At 36.8% G+C, this 19,893-nt stretch overlaps 1 protein-coding gene across 1 annotated transcript; it reads right to left on the bottom strand.

The window, feature by feature from the left end:
* Positions 1-18: 18 nt before the first annotated feature.
* On the bottom strand, positions 19-5,404 carry LOC110450083 (adhesive plaque matrix protein-like; the record flags this gene model as incomplete). The annotated part of the gene is made up of 2 exons (XM_021497334.1): positions 19-1,741; positions 4,743-5,404. Coding segments are annotated over 2 exons (2,385 nt in total), but the record flags the coding sequence as incomplete, so codon positions are not given.
* Between the last annotated feature and the right edge of the window lie 14,489 nt (positions 5,405-19,893).

The raw sequence follows: 19,893 nt of genomic DNA, 5'->3' as shown, positions 1-19,893 counted from the left end.
CGCTGTGGTTTGTTAATATTAACATACGGGTCTGTTATTGTCCCAGTTCGTATTGTCCTCGTCAGTGTCCTTGTCAGTGTCCTCGGTATCTTTGTCAACGTCTCGGATTATAAAACTCCCTAGGATTCTGGTACGCGTAGAGGACAGTGATATAACAAGAATGGTCTGCTGCCCCCACTGTGAATATTTAGGACCCCAATCTTTAGGCAGCGTCTCCTTGGACACCTCTGGTTTACCCGTCGTCAGTATAATGTTACTGGGTAGAGACGCCTCTGGTTTACCCGTCGTCAGTATAATGTTACTGGCTAGAGACACCTCTGGTTTACCCGTCGTCAGTATAATGGAGCTGGGTAGAGACAGCCCTGGTTTACCCGTCGTCAGTATAATGTTGCTGGGTAGAGACACCTCTGGTTTACCCGTCGTCAGTATAATGCAGCTGGGTAGAGACACCTCTGGTTTACCCGTCGTCAATATAATGTAGCTGGGTAGAGACACCTCTGGTTTCCCCGTCGTCAGTATAATGTAACTGGGTAGAGACACCTCTGGTTTACCCGTCGTCATTATAATGTAGCTGGGTAGAGACACCTCTGGGTTACCCGTCGTCAGTATAATGTAGCTGGGGAGAGACACCTCTGGTTTACCCGTCGTCAGTATAATGATACTGGGTAGAGACACCTCTGGTTTACCCGTCGTCATTATAATGTAGCTGGGTAGAGACACCTCTGGGTTACCCGTCGTCAGTATAATGTAGCTGGGGAGAGACACCTCTGGTTTACCCGTCGTCAGTATAATGATACTGGGTAGAGACACCTCTGGTTTACCCGTCGTCATTATAATGTAGCTGGGTAGAGACACCTCTGGGTTACCCGTCGTCAGTATAATGTAGCTGGGGAGAGACACCTCTGGTTTACCCGTCGTCAGTATAATGTAACTGGGTAGAGACACCTCTGGTTTACCCGTCGTCAGTTTAATGTAGATGGGTAGAGACAGCCCTGGGTTACCCGTCGTCAGTTTAATGTAGCTGGGTAGAGACAGCCCTGGGTTACCCGTCGTCAGTTTAATGTAGCTGGGTAGAGACAGCCCTGGGTTACCCGTCGTCAGTATAATGCAGCTGGGTAGAGACACCTCTGGTTTACCCGTCGTCATTATAATGTAGCTGGGTAGAGACACCTCTGGGTTACCCGTCGTCAGTATAATGTAGCTGGGGAGAGACACCTCTGGTTTACCCGTCGTCAGTATAATGGAGCTGGGTAGAGACAGCCCTGGTTTACCCGTCGTCAGTATAATGTAGCTTGGTAGAGACACCTCTGGTTTACCCGTCGTCAGTTTAATGTAGTTGGGTAGAGACAGCCCTGGGTTACCCGTCGTCAGTATAATGCAGCTGGGTAGAGACACCTCTGGTTTACCCGTCGTCATTATAATGTAGCTGGGTAGAGACACCTCTGGGTTACCCGTCGTCAGTATAATGTAGCTGGGGAGAGACACCTCTGGTTTACCCGTCGTCAGTATAATGATACTGGGTAGAGACACCTCTGGTTTACCCGTCGTCAGTTTAATGTAGTTGGGTAGAGACAGCCCTGGGTTACCCGTCGTCAGTATAATGTAACTGGGTAGAGACACCTCTGGTTTACCCGTCGTCAGTATAATGTAGCTGGGTAGAGACACCTCTAGTTTACCCGTCGTCAGTTTAATGTAGATGGGTAGAGACAGCCCTGGGTTACCCGTCGTCAGTATAATGTAGCTGGGTAGAGATAATGTTCTCTGCTACTGTGTCCGGGTTGTGACGTGTCAGTGAGATGATACTCTATAGTGACCCAACCATACGTGAACACTGTCTTTATTTTGTTGCGAGAACACAAACCTCTATGGTTTTCTATACTACCGTCATTATATCGTGTTTAGGTGTAAGATCTCAGATAGAACTGCTACTCTGTGGTCTTCCACACAGTAATGGTATTTTGGATAAGTCAGGTTTTCAGTTAATACAGATCAACTGTTACAATAGTTCCGAATAGCTAGTGCTCTGGTATAACAGTACCTCATAACGCATGTCACACCCGAGTTCATTCCTCATCTGTAACATCTGTATCGCTGAGGTAGCTAAGCGCCATCATTTTAAGCACACGCGTTGCAGATCATTGTTATTTTTTAGCTGTCTTGAATAAAAAGGGTATAAAATCCTCCGTCGTGAATATCTACGTCATCATTGCTGAATGGCAGAAATTTTATCTCGAACGTCCCCTCCTCTACGGCTTTCAATACATTTAATTACAACAGGGAGGTCCAACCCCTCCTCAGTCAAATCTGTAAATGGCGCGCGCAGTCAGGCACTTACCAGGACTTCGGCGCTAAAATGTGTAGCGACATGGTTTTAAAACGGTTTTAACATGCATTTTTTATTCTACATTTATAACAAAGCATGAGCAAGATATATTCATCAGAAGGTGGGTTGTGTATAAATGAAAGTTAGAACTCTATATACCAGCTACTCTAGCTAGACGTAATCGATCCTGGGCTTTTAAACCCGTGAAATAATACAGATAAATCCCCCGCGGTGTCCAGCTTAAGTTTGCGGTTTGACGAGGGGGTTTGTTCCGTGTAAATAGTATATAAACTTCAATATAATTTTTGTCAGCCGCTCTAAGACAATAAAAATGTTTAAATTTTTCTTTTCAACTGTATCAAATGATGTGTATTGTTGAATTGGGTATATATGACACTCAGGACGTTGGTATATCGGTTACTGTAATTTGAGAGGAGTCGAGTCGTGGCGCGTTCTAGCACGACAGCTGATAAGCCAAAGCAGTCCTTTTGAACATGCGATGCCTCATACATCAACCTCTGGATCAACATTTCAGCTCGTTCTTGTAATTGAATTACATTTGCAGGTTTATCTTTTCCACATTCTAATAAAGCATATTCTGCGCTAGCACGAATTTATACCAATAACATACAAATGGAATATCACCACTCTGAAAAAATAGATCTATGTCAGCAAGTATTTTTCTTGTGTTCACTCGTATCTAAAAGTTCGTTCATATGTATGCATGCACGTGTTAGTGTATAAGCATGTGAGATAAATTCAGCTGATGTTCATAAAGCTTATTATTATAAGAAAGATATAAAATTTCTTATAAAATATCACATAAGCGTTTTAGATTCTTCCCGTGACAGGAAGAATACTGGAAAATATCTTGAATTTAGTATGCCACAGTCAGAAATCCGCTTCGGTTCATTACAGCATTTAAAGTGTAAGGGATCATATAAAAGTTAAGGGGTCGATTAGACCAATCTCATCACATTGCTTCGTATGTTTTGTTTTATAAAATTCCTTGACGACGCCGTCTACCGGGAGCAATGGAACGAAACCGGTTTTGGTTACAAGTCAGTATGGCTGGTTATAATCTTAGCCAAGTCACATCAAGCAACAATACACTTCGTTGTGACTTTATTGGTCGCGTGTCTGAGGCCATTGTTGTATTTTAAACATGCTCTATTATAACATTGGGGTTGGGAGTAGACACTAACAATGTTCACTTATCAATACGTAAACAACTTGTAATGGTGCGATAACGTATTGTCCGACGACATGCTATACACACTAGGAAAACGCACTGCATTATTAAAATAAAATAGAAAGGAAATATGGAGGTCTCCAATACATTTGTAGCTCTGACAACAGAGAAAAAAATAAGCTAAAACGAGAACTGCTGACGGGGATGATTAGCGTTAAACGTCAGTGAATCAGTTTGCTGAGTAGGTCTTTCAAACAGTTACACAAGATTATACCAATATCGTCCAATCTAAATACAGATTGTAATTATTAGATACATTTCAAGACACAAAAAAATAAGTTCGGGCGAGGTTTATAGATATGTTCCCATCTTTATTAAGATTAAGTGTATATAGTTTGACGGTATGAGGCTTGAGTCAGTGTTGAGATTAAGTGTATATAGTTTGACGGTATGAGGCTTGAGTCAGTGTTAAGATTAAGTGCATATAGTTTGACGGTATGAAGCTTGAGTCAGTGTTAAGATTAAGTGTATATAGTTTGACGGTATGAGGATGAGTCAGTGTTAAGATTAAATGTATATAGTTTGACGGTATGAGGCTTGAGTCAGTGTTAAATTTAAGTGTATATAGGTTGACGGTATGAGGCTTGAGTCAGTGTTGAGATTAAGTGTATATAGTTTGACAGTATGAGGCTTGAGTCAGTGTTAGGATTAGGTGTATATAGTTTGACGGTATGACGCTTAAGTCAGTGTTAAGATTAAGTGTATATAGTTTGACGGTATGAGGATGAGGCAGTGTTAAGATTAAATGTATATAGTTTGTCGGTATGAGGCTTGAGTCAGTGTTGAGATTAAGTGTATATAGTTTGACGGTATGTGGTTTGAGTCAGTGTTAAGATTAAGTTATATAGTTTGACGGTATGAGGCGTGAGTCAGTGTTAAGATTAAGTGTATATAGTTTGACGGTATGAGGCTTGAGTCAGTGTTAGGATTAAGTGTATATAGTTTGACGGTATGAGGCATGAGTCAGTGTTAGGATTAAGTGCATATAGTTTTACGGTATGAGGTTTATATGAGTTTTACCTGCCTTTTAAAGATCAATGTTATTAAACAGTACAATGGTGTTATGATCTAACTGAATGGAAAGTAAGTTACCGCAGGCTACCTAAATGGATAGATCACTCTCCAAAATATCCTAAAAAAACCGAAAGTAACATGGCCCTTCTATACAGATTTAACTTCACCCTGCTGTATCCTCTCCGAGGTCCGGACCCGCACGCTGCTGTATCCTCTCCGAGGTCTGGACCCACACCCTGATATATACTCTCCGAGGTCCGGGCCCGCACGTTGCTGTATCCTCTCCGAGGTCCGGGCCCGCACGCTGCTGTATCCTCTCCGAGGTCCGGACCCACACGCTGCTGTATCGTCTCCGAGGTCCGGGCACGCACGCTGCTGTATCCTCTCCGAGGTCCGGACCCACACGCTGCTGTATCCTCTCCTAGGTCCGGGCCCGCACGCTGCTGTATCCTCTCCGAGGTCCGGGTACGCACGCTGCTGTATCCTCTCCGAGGTCGTGACCCATACGCTGCTGTATCCTCTCCGAGGTCCGGACCCACACGCTGCTGTATCCTCTTCGAGATCCGGGCCCGCACGCTGCTGTATCCTCTCCGAGGTCCGGACCCGCACGCTGCTGTATCCTCGCCGAGGTCCGGACCCACACGCTGCTGTATCCTCTCCGAGGTCCGGACCCACACGCTGCTGTATCCTCTCCGAGGTCCGCCCACACGCGATGGTCCTCTCCGAGGCCCGGACCCACACGCTGCTGTATCCTCTCCGAGGTCCGGACCCACACCCTGATGTACCCTCTCCGAGGTCCGGACCCACACGCTAGTCTACACAGATAGGTTTGAATGACAGTTTAAGTTTTGTCGGTGCCAACACCCCATAACGACGACGTCAGATGTTCTTGTTTTGGGTGTTTGATAGCCGTTACATTGACTCGCGTGAGACGGACGTCGGAAGTATTTACATAAAAAAGCCTTAGGCCTTGACAGCAACCACACAGAAATTGGCCACATCTTGCATTTCCAGATTTTGCAAATAAGACTAAAGGAGATATTACATCACTCGAGAATTAATTAACAATTTATGATTACAGAATTCAAAAGCTTTGTACCTGATGCTCAAGCAATTGAAATGTGTAATCTTCTAAAAGAAAAAAAAGATAAACAAAAAAGACAGGTTTTATTAATTGGTACGGTTTTGGTCTAACAAGATTTGGAGCAAAGCTTTACTTAGTCATTGTACCGCCGTGTTACTCTGATCATCAGCGATAAGACGAGACGGCGGGGGATGGAGGAGGGGGAGGAGGAAATACCAACATGTGGGAAGTATTAATATTTCTTGAATGAAGTAGAAGGCATATTTTGATGCTGGTCGTCCGTTGTTGTTGTGCGGATATGTATGTATAGACTGTTACAAAGTGGCTGGAAATGTTCACATACACTTGGCTATGTTTTCTGTCTACAGACACCGACAATAGGCACTCGGTAAATCAGCGATGGACATTTACCCCTCATTCAGTCGTATCTCCGGGTCCTGAAATCCTTCCGCAGTGTTGCTGTACGTACATAAACGAGTTTGAAATTCGGAGAAGATTGCTTTAGCCTTCTTTTTATACCATAAACTTTGCTCAAATGAAAACATTGTGAAAACTATTATAAATATTGCCATGGCGATCTTAGTTATCCATATGCTAATTCACGCCAATGTTTACGTTTTGCACTGTAAATATTCTTTTCACCAATAAACCCATTTTAGAATTAATTGATATGAGATCTAGGCATTGTAATGTGTTCGTAGAGTGTTGATTGTTGTCCAGTTTATGGCGCCGAATTGCTCTTTAGGATATTGTCTTACAAGCTAAACCGATTAACCTATCTGGTCAAGCTGCGACTTCGTTGAGCTAACTTCTAGAAAGATGCTACGTCGGATACCAATGCACGTCTCCAACATTACCTTAGCCCCAGTTTGTGCCTTTAAAGGCTAATACGCTGTACGACATTTAGACCACCACCGAGGACTAATTCTGATGTCCGTAGACCGGATGCTGCACGACAGGATCGCCACTAACGACTATATCCACAACATCCTGATGGGGAATGGCATGTGGTCCCATTCATGGAAATATATCTGTACAGCATGGATGGACGAATTGATTTAAACTCCTTTATATCTTATTGTGGTACAATTATCATACTGGCATGTTTGTGTGATGTGAACTGGAAGTAACAGGTTGAAACCAAGATATGCAACAAGAACAAAATACATACCACAATGGATAAGGGTTTATGACGGGGACAGCAATGTGGGAAACACAATGGCTGACAGGGACAAGGGAATAATAAATTAGGGCTATATCCCCCGAGGGAGCTTTTGTATCACAGCCGACTTGAAGAACGGACTTTGAGGTGAAAGGGAAACTCAAAAGACACGAGCTACATGCAGGAATTCAGAGCGCACTTGGATGTGACTTGGGAGCCCCAGAGCTACGGGAAACGTAGAGAAAAGATAAAGAAGATATGATATTTTTCGCACAAATTGACATTGAATGAGAAAGCGAATTCAAATCGAGACAAAAATATATTCTTTTTAGTTAGCTGTACCGGTAAGTAACATGATCGAATTCAAGACAAGACAATGTTGTTTTTTTAAGGCGGAAAAATGCCGTTTACAGTAGTGACTAGACTTTGGGGAATGAAATGTTGTCTCTTAATGAAAACTCATAGATCGTGTATCCTGTTGCGGCTTAACGAATGTAGCAGGCTATCTGCACATTGAAGCTAACATCGATTAGAATCGCCATGTTCTTAATTGGTCGATAAGCATAAACGATGCCCATCGACCCGCTTCGCCTGGCAAGTGAAAGAGCAACAATCCATCCTGGTCCGACTTCGCCATATTTTAGTGTAGGCCCTACATCGTGCCGACATCTCTCTCAGCCTACATCAGTCACCCCTAGGAATGCCAAGACCACTATATCAAGTTTGTTTAGCACATTTCAAGAATGAATTCATCATTAGCCGAAAACAAAGAATGAAGATGGCGCTTTACTTCTTTCCACCTGCAGTAAATAATACCTCTAATATTGGTGAACAAACGACGTTCTGGTCGCCTAACTTATCACTCCATGTTAAGGTATATAACTGGCTCAAACAGGATTTACGATATTTATGTGATGAGATTGTAAAAAGCTTTTAATCAAGGGACCATTATTGTACATGATTGTTATGATATCAGATGTATCTTTTTCTTTTTGCTTCTGTAAACGGTATAAAGGCTAGGCGTATGTCCTATGAGGGACGGTATCGCGGTGTCTCTAACACGGTAACAAGCGTATGTGAGTCAAACGGAAATTACGTATTCGGACTGTATTAAAAATAGGTCGTTAAATGTTTGTATAAAAGGGCATCAATTACATGTACCTTACATGCTTTTTATCTGAATCCTGTTTTGTTTAGATTTATATAATTTTCCTATAAAAAAGGCATGTCTCATGTAGCAAAATTACATCACTCAGAAACTACTGTCAACCACTAAAGCGATGCCGTGTCCTTTATTTTCATACTACTGTTAATCATATTCCATGTTTAAGTATTTTTCCTGCACTAGAATTATTAATACTGGATAAGTATATATAGCATATTCTAATTGAGAACGTGATTTTGTGGGAATTCTATAGACATGCAACGCTCTATATTTGGTGTTTGCAAATCTTTTAAGCTATTTGCTATAAGTGAACAATGAGAAATTTTAAAAAGAATTTGAGTGCATCCTTGATGATTTTAATGCACTTTTGGCTATTGCTGTGAGCACGCTTTGATTTTTGCGTTGTGAAATTAGCAAATTTTACCCTTGAAAGGTATAACATGTTATAGATGTTGTCGTACATTCGTATTGTTATCTTCATCGTTCATTTTAGGGTTGATTCGAAACGTCTAGCAAATGTTTTAGAGTGATGTCCTCAGAAATCACATACTGAAGTATTGTCTTGTCAGGTTTAACACCTAACCGATTGCTGCTGTGAAATATTTAGCACACATTGTGGTGTTGCCATGAGTTGTTTAGCACACATTGTGGTGTTGTCATGAGAGGTTTAGCACACATTGTGGTGTTGCCATGAGAGGTTTAGCACATACGAGTGGCGCCTTGATAGGTTTAGCATAAACATGTTTATCTGATCGTTGCCTTGAAATATTTGACACACCTTTGTGTGTTGCCGTGCGGTAGTTAGAACATAGTATAGGTGTTGCCATTATCTCCCTTGTCTCTCTCCTTTTCTCTCTTTTAAACTGTAAAAAGTTTTCCTGTCAGATTCGAACTCCTTTCCACATCTATTGAGTGCCGTATCTTCTTCGCCAGGCTGTACGCAACGAGTTAGAACTGTTTAATTAAGTTTACCTAGGGAAACGAGTAGTTCCGGAAACATCGCGAACCTGTCCTCTGGACCGCTCCTAAAACTACTGAACACACGGCAATTTTTCGCGGTGGTGTTGTTTTCTCGGTAAGTGATTCTGCGATTTTAACATATCACTGCGTTCACACATAATAAGATAAGTGGTGTACAGTGCACGGTTGGGGAGAAATCCACTCTCGTGAGGTTCCAGTAAATCCGTCCATGTTTTAACAAGTAAATATATTTATTTATGTCGGTAAGGATCCATGATACAGAAGCACAAAGTTAAATACTTCAGTAACACAAATATTGATCACAATGGCATGTGTGCTGAGAAGATAAAAGACAAAGGTTTGGCTTGTTTTCGTCTTATGATGTACATATGATTACTGTGTCTTTCTGATAAACGTCTCAGATAACCTAGAAACCCTGGTGATATCTGTCATTTTTAGCGTTTCTGGGCTACGACACTATAAACATTCTTCCCGGATGTTTATGAAATCAAAGTGAATTTCATTAAAAGCTTTGCATTTCAATTGACAGCACAGTGACGTCACGTAGTCTCAGGAAAGCTCGTAAAAAGGTCATGCATTTTTATCCGTAATGTCAACTTCCTGTGTCTGACCATAGTTGGAGATGACAGGAGAAGTACGTGGAGATTGCGTTAAATGTGTTGAGGTCTATTTATAGGGTGTAGATAATACATCGGCGTCCGTATATATATATAACACACCTGTAATTGGACAAGGCATGTGTCTAAAAGGGTACCTTTTAAAACGAGGTCGGTGAATGATGACGTTATCGGAAAATATTCAAGAACGTTTTCGTAAAAGTTGATGATGCCATACAGGAACACTCGTAACAAAGATCCGGAAATAGTTGTTACATTGCATCAGTGGCGCGTGACAAATTCCTTAGAATCATAAAGTATTTATAGAAAAGGGCGTGCGGCAGTTTTCTGATGAAGTCGTTTCTGTATAAGATGACAATTAATGGAAATGATTGTTTACCGTGAAACTATCAGCCGATTTCCGGATTAAATAACAGTATGTAGAGTGAAGTACATTATACAACATGTGCGTTCAAAATGCACACGTTTTACGATGGCTGTCTAACATTGAATTTCTATGCTTAAAACATAAAAAAAAAAATGTTGTGAGAAATTTTTATTGAACATTTGTTTTGAGTTATACATTTTTCAGTCATTTTTGACGGGTTATACTTCTTTTCAATATTTTGTTTGTTTGTAATAAACCTTTTCAATAAGTGTTGTGGGTAAGACTTTATTTTGAATATTTTTGTGTGTGTTATATTTATTAACAATAGGTTTTGTTGGTAATTCTTATTTTCGATCATTTTTGTGGGAAATTCTTATTTCAATATTTATTTTGGGAGATAATGATAATTGATTAGTATGGTACACTTGTATTTAGACATTACATTTGTGCGTTATACAACACTAACTAGACCGTGTAACTGTAGGTGACAATTTGTCATATTGAGAGTCTGCACATGACTTCCATAGTCCGATAATAAACGATGGTTTCCGGAAACTGATTCATGCTATTCTCCTTTATGCTATTTCTATCTGCCAAGCTTATTTAAATCGGATTACAATTTACTATGATACTTATTAGAGTATTGTAATAAAATTGTATTTTACAATGAACATGTTCTTTTAAATTTTACTTCCAGGAAATACCTAGTAGATGTTAATTGTTATTACATAATTGATATTACATAATTGTTATTGCATAACATTATTACATAATTGATATTACATAATTGTTATTGCATAATTGTTTTCACTGTGTATATTCCACCTTTTTCAGTTTTGATATTACATAATTGTTTTCACTGTGTATATTCCACCTTTTTCAGTTTTGATATTACATCATTGTTTTCACTGTGTATATTTCACCTTTTTCAGTTTTGTTATTACATAATTGTTTTCACTGTGTATATTCCACCTTTTTCAGTTTTGATATTACATAATTGTTTTCACTGTGTATATTCCACCTTTTTCAGGCGATTGATCCTGGTGTCATAATTGGGGACCTTCCGATCGGAAACCACCTTGGTTTGTCGATGTTCCCGGAATTATTATTTCCACATCTATATCTCTAAAGATCAACTGAGTTTTGTATATATATATGACTGTCTAAAGTGGGGTTTATTTATCGGACACGGTTAAAATGTCCACAATTGTAAGACTTATCAATATATTTCCCCGCCTTAAAGTTGTTCCTGAGATTGTTCACTCTCTTTATTTAACAAGTTCCAACATTATAGTAATGGTTCGCAAATGAAATGGATATAATTCTGTAGATAGATGTTGCATGTGACAAGTCTATAAGAAGTATAAAATATAGACCCCCTTGGTAGTCTGTTTAGGTAAGATGCCAACTTACTATATTTTTGTTCTCAGTTCTCAGTTTTGTTTTGTTTTTGTTTTAAATATCACTGAATCTCAATATGGTGTGTTTATGATCAAGGTAGCGTTGATTTTGTACTCAATGTAACAGTATTAATCATATATGGAAAACATGTCTCCTCAGTCATACGCAAAACAACAATGTGCTTGCTAAATTCTATAGTGTAGAGTTATGTGCCGTTTGTATGTTGTAATTCTAGAACGATTAATACACATGAAGTGTAAAGTCTCTTGAAAATGATAAAGGACGCGATATAAATGCTCTATATCAATTTCAATATTTATCTTGTTGATCATCTGGCAGATCTACTTCAATACATTGTATTATTACTGTGGATAACGCTCTGATAATACACCAGGAAGGCCTATATTGTTTACGTGTTTAGTAGCACGTAATCAGTTGTTTTGATATTAGGTAAACAATATATTTATATTATTATGATTGGTATATTTTTGTAGTGAAAATTTCCCTAGTCGAGGCTAATGGTTGATGTCACCGGAAGTTGCAAATACCCACAACAGAAGTTGTAAATACCCACACCAACTTTCTTCTCGTGAGAAAACCTATTCGCCAATTTTCTTTCACAATATTGTGTAATCCTTTGTAGAAAGAAACGTTCAGGGGAACTGGGACTTCTCTAACAGTTAATTGCCAGATACGGGAAATATAATGTGTTCGCCTATTTTGGTTTGACCTTATGATAGTCAAGGTCAAGAGTTTGCGTACTACAAATAACTCGTCAGATTATGGCAGATATGTGGTTTCAATTTGAGTTATAGTGCGCTGTTGGAATTTTGTTTATATGGTAGGATTTAAAATTAGAATTAGATAAGCATTGAAAACAATCAAATTGTAAAAGAACTATTAATAGATAAAGATAAATGCTATATCGACCCGTGTTTTTTTTCTAGATATAGCGCTGACGTATCACGTATTTATAGTGTTATAGAAATCGTATGTAATACTACGTGTGTTGTCGGCTCCAGGTCACCCCCTCAAGTGGTCCAGCGTAGAGCGGTGATATATAATGAGGGTCTGAAGGAGGGGGAGGTTGTAAACACCTGGTGGGCTAAGTTACGACATGTAAATAACATATTTACTTATACACAACTTACATAGTGTACATTCTTCAATTATGACTGATTTAATCTGAAATGTAAACACTTAACAAAAAGTGTATGTATTTACTTGTCATGGGTATAATTGCTTAATATGTATGTCAAATGTCGAATCTTCATCTAATCTTTTAAGCTCATTGTTTACCACAGAGACATTCCAAGATTTGCTCAAACTCCACTATGTAAGATATAAAATTGTAAACCTCCATTGACGGTTAATATAGCAATTTCAATCTCTAATACGTTAAGATATTAATATCAATTTCCGTGGCGTTTAAACATAAGATAAACCTTTGTTGTGTTTACATACAAGTTTCACCTGCATTGTATTTATAACAATGTCAATATAATTGTATTTCTCAATTGCGTTAAGACATAGATTTCCCAAACCATTGACTTAAGACATAACTTTCAATCTCCATATAAATTTTAGCTTCATTGTGTTTACATATTAATTTAACCTTCAACGTGTCGACACATTCATTTTAACCTTCATTGTGTCGACACATTAATTTTAACCTTCATTGTTCCGACACATTAAGTTTAACCTTCATAATGTCAACACATTAATTTTAACCTTAATTGTGTCGACACATTAATTTTAACCTGCTTTGTGTTAACACGTTGATTTTAACCTTCATTGTGTCAACATATTGATATTAACCTTCATAATGTCGACACATTAAGTTTAAACTTCATTGTGTCGACACATTAAGTTTAACCTTCCAAAGATGAGTTTGAAATTATAGATACTTTCAGAGAACTTAACACCAATACTAAAAGATATACATGGCGTAAGAAAACTCCTCTGAAACAAGCACGGTTAGACTACATATCAATATCTGACAGTTTACTACCAAGTCTAACATCTCCTGTAATTGAACCAGGTTACCGATCTGATCACTCTATTTCTGTCACACACTTAGCTTTTCACAACTTTGAAAATGGTAGGGGGTTATGGAAATTTAATAACTCTTTATTGTTGGATTTAGAATATTTAACTCTCATCAAATCTACTATAGACACTATAAAACAACAATACTATTTACCAGTATACAACATAAATAATTTAAATGCAATTCCTTTAAATGAAATAACCTTTACTGTAAATGATCAATTATTCTTGGAAACTCTCATGATGGAAATAAGGGGTAAAACCTTTCATACTCTAGCTATGTGAAAAAAAAATATCTAATGAAAGAGAAAAGGATCTCAGTAATATGATACGGTCAAGGGCCAAGTGGATAAGTGAAGGTGAAAACCCAACAAAATACTTCTGTTGGCTAGAATCACGTAACTTTACTAGTAAGATAATTCCTAGTATACTTAAGAAGATGGGACTGTAATTTTAGATCAAACAGAAATTTTAAAGGAAACTAAAAACTACTATGAAAACTTATATATGAAAAATCAGTTACTTCAGGATGTTGATCTCAATGAACTTTTAAGAACATATGTTGTGCCAAAGTTATCCCCCCTTGGATCAGTAAGTTTAGAAGGTCCAATTACTATTATTGAATTAGCAAAAACCCTTAAAAAATGAAAAATAATAAATGTCCTGGTTCAGATGGTTTCACTGTTGAATTTTTTAAAGTATTTTGGAGACAGTTAGGGCATTTTATTCTTAGATCAATAAATTATGGTTATACTATATCTGAACTATCAGAAACACAGAAACAAGGAATTATTACTTGCATCCCAAAAGGAGATAAACCTCGTAACAAATTAAAAAAACCTGGAAACCAATTACCCTTCTAAATACTGTTTATAAAATGGCATCTGGTGCAATAGCTGAACGATTAAAAACAATAATAACCAAATTGATAAGTAATAACCAAACTGGCTTTATTCCTGGTAGATACATAGGGGGAAATACTCGTTTGATATATGATGTTATGCAATATACAGGAGACTATGATATTCCTGGACTTATACTTTTCATTGATTTTGAAAAAGCCTTCGATTCTGTTTCTTGGAACTTTATAGCAAAAACCCTAAAATATTTCAAATTTGGCCCAAGGACAAAACTGTTTCAACAAAATATTCACTCAGCAGTAAACATAGGGGGAAACTTATCACATTTTTTTCAGCATAGAACGTGGCTGTCGTCAAGGAGATCCTGTATCTTCTTGTATTTTTATTTTATGTGCAGAAATTTTATCGATACTTTTAAGAAATAACAATAACATTAAGGGGGGATATTTGTACGGGATAATGAAATTCTTTTATCACAATTTGCAGATTGAATTTCTCCAAGACCCAGGTAGTGTGGATTGGCAGCAAAAAATAAAGTGGAAACACTTACACAACAGATTGTAATTTACAATGGGGAAGTACAACGTTCAATTTGCTAGGGATAGACTATGATGTTGACTTACACAGAATTACAAAACTAAATTTTGATAAAAAAAACACTTATAAAACTAAAATCTCTTATATCATCATGGAATAGACGAGTACTTACACCAATAGGTAAAATATCAGTTATCAAAACACTACTTATATCACAGATTAACCATTTATTTATAGCACTACCAAATCCTGATGAAACATATATAAGAAAAAATAATAGTATATACTGTATGAATTTTTGTGGAATGGTAAACCAGATAAAATAAAGAGAGATGTGATAATTGAAAGTTATGAAGAAGGTGGTCTGAAAATTATACATTTAAAATCTTTTATAACAGCTCTTAAAGCAACATGGATAAGACGGGTATATAAAGAAGAAGGAAATTGGGCTCTTATCTTAGAAACTTATTTTGATAAAGAAGCATTAGCTAACTGTGGGCTTGAAAAATTGAAAGAAGAATCTAAACGTTGTAGTAACCTCTTTTGGAAAGATGTCTTAGAAGCATGGTACAATACTATTATCTCTAGCAATATATACAATACAAATATACGTGAAAACCCTCTGTGGTTCAATAGTGAAATTAAAATTGACAGAAAATTTACATTCAAAAATTCATGGTTTAAAAAGGGAGTACAATTTGTATATAACATTATTAAACAGGATGGATCACTCTACCACTTTGAAGAATTTCAAGAAAAATATAACATAAATACTAATTTTTTGACATACCAAGGCCTAAAGAATGCTGTGCATCATTTTATAAGAGAAAATCATCACATTTTTACTTCAGAAAAAACAGTTATTTTTCCAAATATACCTATCAATCTTAAGTTAATACTTAAAAATAGTAAAGGAGCACAAGACATATATTTAATATTAATTAAAAATAATGTTAAACCTACTGCTCAAAGAAAATGGATATTAGATGATAATATAGATGAAGAAACACGGAAAAAAATATATGAATGTCCTTTTAAAACAACCACCAACTCCAAACTACAGTGGCTACAGTACAGAATAAACCACAGAATTCTCACTACAAACACATTTTTATTCAAAATTGGCAAATCACACAATAACCTTTGCACTTTCTGTAAAATTCACCCTGAAACAATAGTTCATGTGCTATGGGATTGCGAAAAAGTTGATAGGCTAATCGACGAGCTGAAAACAAGTATTATAACTAAAAACCTTACACTAAGATTTGAAAAACAAGAATTCCTTTTTGGTAAACATGCATATAACCATACGAAGTTTTATATAGAAAACATCATAATACTACTTATAAAACAATACATATATAAAACTAAATGCCTAGACCTTAATCTGACTAGTCTCAAAAACCATATAAAATTTTAATTAAAAGCACAAAAGATCCTTGTGTCTTAACAGGTAAATTAATAAATAAGGATGAGTTAAACAATCAAATAGATAACTGGATGCAGTTATAATATGACTATATATCTATATATATCACATGTTTGTTCTATACATATATACATCCATTGTACTTTATCGTCTCCTCACTGTAATAATAATCATCAAATATTTCATACGTTTTAATTCGCCAGGCTTAAGTTAAAATATAATGACCTAGGAGTGCCCCCATCCCCTGTAATGTTTTGTGGTTTTTTCTCTTTTTTTTCTGTTTCAGTTTATTTGGTTTTGCTCTTGTGTATTTGATGTCATAGGTTTATATATACTGTTTTTGCATCAGTGTCTCAGTGTATGTCTTTATGTATGTACATGACATTGGCAATTTTTTAATATCTGTTTATGATATCAGATAAAAATGATGAGATATGATAATGATGGCTGATGATGATGAGGATGATGTAAGACAATTATGATGATGATGATGAGGATGTTAGATGATAATGTTAAGAATAATATAAGATGATTATGAAGATGATAATGTTGATGATGTCATATGATGTCAGATGATGATATTAAGAATAATATCTTATATGATGATGATGATATCTGATGATGATGTCAGATGATGGTGATGAGGATGAGGATGTTAAGAATTATGTCAGGATGATGATGATTGTGATGATGATAGCAGATGATGATGTCAGATGAAATGATGATAGTGTTAATAATATTCTCTTATATGATGATGATGATGTCTGATGATGATGATGTCAGATGATGATGATGATCTTTGTTTAATATGTATGAACAATCATGTACTTATGAACAATGTCATATATGTTTTGTCTTGTAAAAAAAAGAAAAAATAATAAAAAAAAACCACAACCAATTTAACCTTCATAGCGTCGACACATTAAGTTTAACCTTCATAGTGTCGACACATTAAGTTAAACCGTCAGAGTGTCGACACATTAAGTTAAACCTTCATTGTGTCGACACATTAAGTTAACCCTTCATTGTGTCGACACATTAGGTTAAACCTTCATTGTGTCGACACATTAGGTTAAACCTTCATTGTGTCGACACAGTAAGTTAAACCTTCATTGTGTCGACACATTAGGTTAAACCTTCATTGTGTCGACACATTAGGTTAAACCTTCATTGTGTCGACACAGTAAGTTAAACCTTCATTGTGTCGACACATTAGGTTAAACCTTCATTGTGTCGACACATTAGGTTAAACCTTCATTGTGTCGACACATTAAGTTTAACCTTCATTGTGTCGATACATTAAGTTTAACCTTCATTTTGTCGATACATTAAGTTTAACCTTCATTGTGTCGACACATTAACTTAAACCTTCATTGTGTCGACACATTAAGTTAAACCTTCATTGTGTCGACACATTAAGTTAAACCGTCATAGTGTCGACACATTAAGTTAAACTTTCAATGTAGGGACACAATAATGCTAGCCTTCATTGTGTTGGCACATTAATTTCAACCTTCATTGTGTTGACACATTTATTCCAACCTTCATCGTGTTTACATATATTAATTTCAACCACTTTTGCGTTAAAGTAAGATAATAATAATAAATAACAATGCACAACATTTGATATAGCGCCCAAATAGCTAGAATAAGCCACTCTAAAGCGCTTTACAGTACAAAGATATATAGAATTTATGCAATCAATACAATTAGCATATATATATTAATCAATACAATTTAGATAAAAATATGCCCTCCACGCTCATCTACCCCAAGGATCTGCCATCGACTGTACAAGTATAAATTACATGTTTATTGGAGAGCACATGATCTGTACACCGCTGATAGGTGCATGCTGACGGCATCTGTGGGCACAGTCAACCACTTGAGAAGGCATGAGACACTGACCTCGTGACCCCCATCTTAGTAGACCAGGTAAAAAGCCCTGAGGTGACAGGTGAATATCCTGCTTTATTAACGGTGTATATATAGGATGTCACACACGTACAAGTAAAGGTATCACTTAGGTAGGACGTATTTACTGGCCAAGCTACTAATGACAGAATGTCATTTAACTATCCACGTATCACTTATTCCTATATAAGTTGAGAAGGTTTAATACACATGTCACTTTGTAAATTAGTTCTAGATTATTGCCACATCTTACTACCTGTAACCTTGTATACGATAGCCGACAGCCGCCTGTCAAAACATAGCTTGTCTATATTTAAATGTTTTAGACAATTAAGCCCAATAAGTTGTTAATAACGACATATTGACCTCTTTATCGAAAAACAACCCAGGTAAAACGGTGTTAATGTAGCATTAAAAATGATTATAAACACACCGCAATCTTTAAAGCATATCTGACTATTAACTTTGTTCTGATCCATCAGGTGTGATATCAATTACTTTATAAAGAATTAAAGAATGTTTGAAGACTTGAACTTCAGCAAGAGTTTGTCAGATTTCAAATGATTGTTATTTTTAGACAGTTTTACACTATGACGAGAATTAGAGTGTACCAAGAGCCTGTCATGACATGACATCATTAACTTAACATGTACATACAATCTTACACAATATAGTAAAGATGTAACTAAACAGTAGATCATCAGTCGGTACAATTACGAAACTTCAAGGATATTTGAGCACATGACATTAAGCTTTAATCTGTGACTAAGTATTGGAAACTGGTTTTTTTCTGTCATGACTATTGCTTCGATAAATCATTTTCCTTGCGGAACTTTTATGAAAAATAATAAAGATGAAATAAACAAAATCTGTTCGAAAATAGTGTTCTAAAATTTTAGCGGTGCCAGCTCGGGATTCGAACCCAGAACTTGAGATTGTTGTACTATCGCTCTAACCGACTGAGCTACCTGATCAACGAACTTGTCCTGGTCCAACTGTGTTACAACTACTATCTAAATACGAATACAAACTACAGTACCGCGCGGCAGGGATCCGTAATGCTGAATGTATAATGTAATGAACATGTATGATACCTGACCGTACTTTAACCAGTTCTCTAAGACAGAAGTACACATACGTCGTATTTTCTTAAAAATATTTTACATAACTTTAACGTGACATAGCAAACAAACCGTGGTACGCAAGTACATAGACATAAAATTCCTAATGGTGAATAAATTATGTTATATTAGATAAAGTTTTAAAAGTATAGACATACATTAATATAATTACGAAGTTCTAGGCATCAAGGAGTACAAACCTTTCATTATGCAATGAGCATGTTTGAACATACTTTCACATTTCCTCATTGCTGGAATGTTCTGGTTATTTTAGGAGTAAAATGTTGCTCCTTTATGACTTACATAAATGATATTTTGTAAACATACTGGAGTTTCTATAAGATGTAGGATTCTCAGGGCAGAATGAGGAGGTTTTCTACCTTATTAGGAAAACTAAATTTGTGGACATGGATACAGTTAATGAAATTCGTCTCCGATTTTTCATTCCACAAAATACAAACTCTTCCTTCCCTTGGGGTTCCCTATCAATCTGATAGAATCTAATTTATACGGTCTGACAAACAGACGTGTCAATTAATACACATGTTACATTGTAAAACCTCAATATCCCTTTAACTGTACACACGTGTTGTGTGAGAGTTTTATAGCCACAATCT

The sequence above is a fragment of the Mizuhopecten yessoensis genome, unplaced genomic scaffold (genome assembly GCF_002113885.1).
Source record: "Mizuhopecten yessoensis strain PY_sf001 unplaced genomic scaffold, ASM211388v2 scaffold4977, whole genome shotgun sequence".
NCBI classification, from domain to species: domain Eukaryota; kingdom Metazoa; phylum Mollusca; class Bivalvia; order Pectinida; family Pectinidae; genus Mizuhopecten; species Mizuhopecten yessoensis.
Note: the sequence above shows the minus strand (reverse complement) of the source record. Positions and strands in the feature narration are given on the sequence as shown.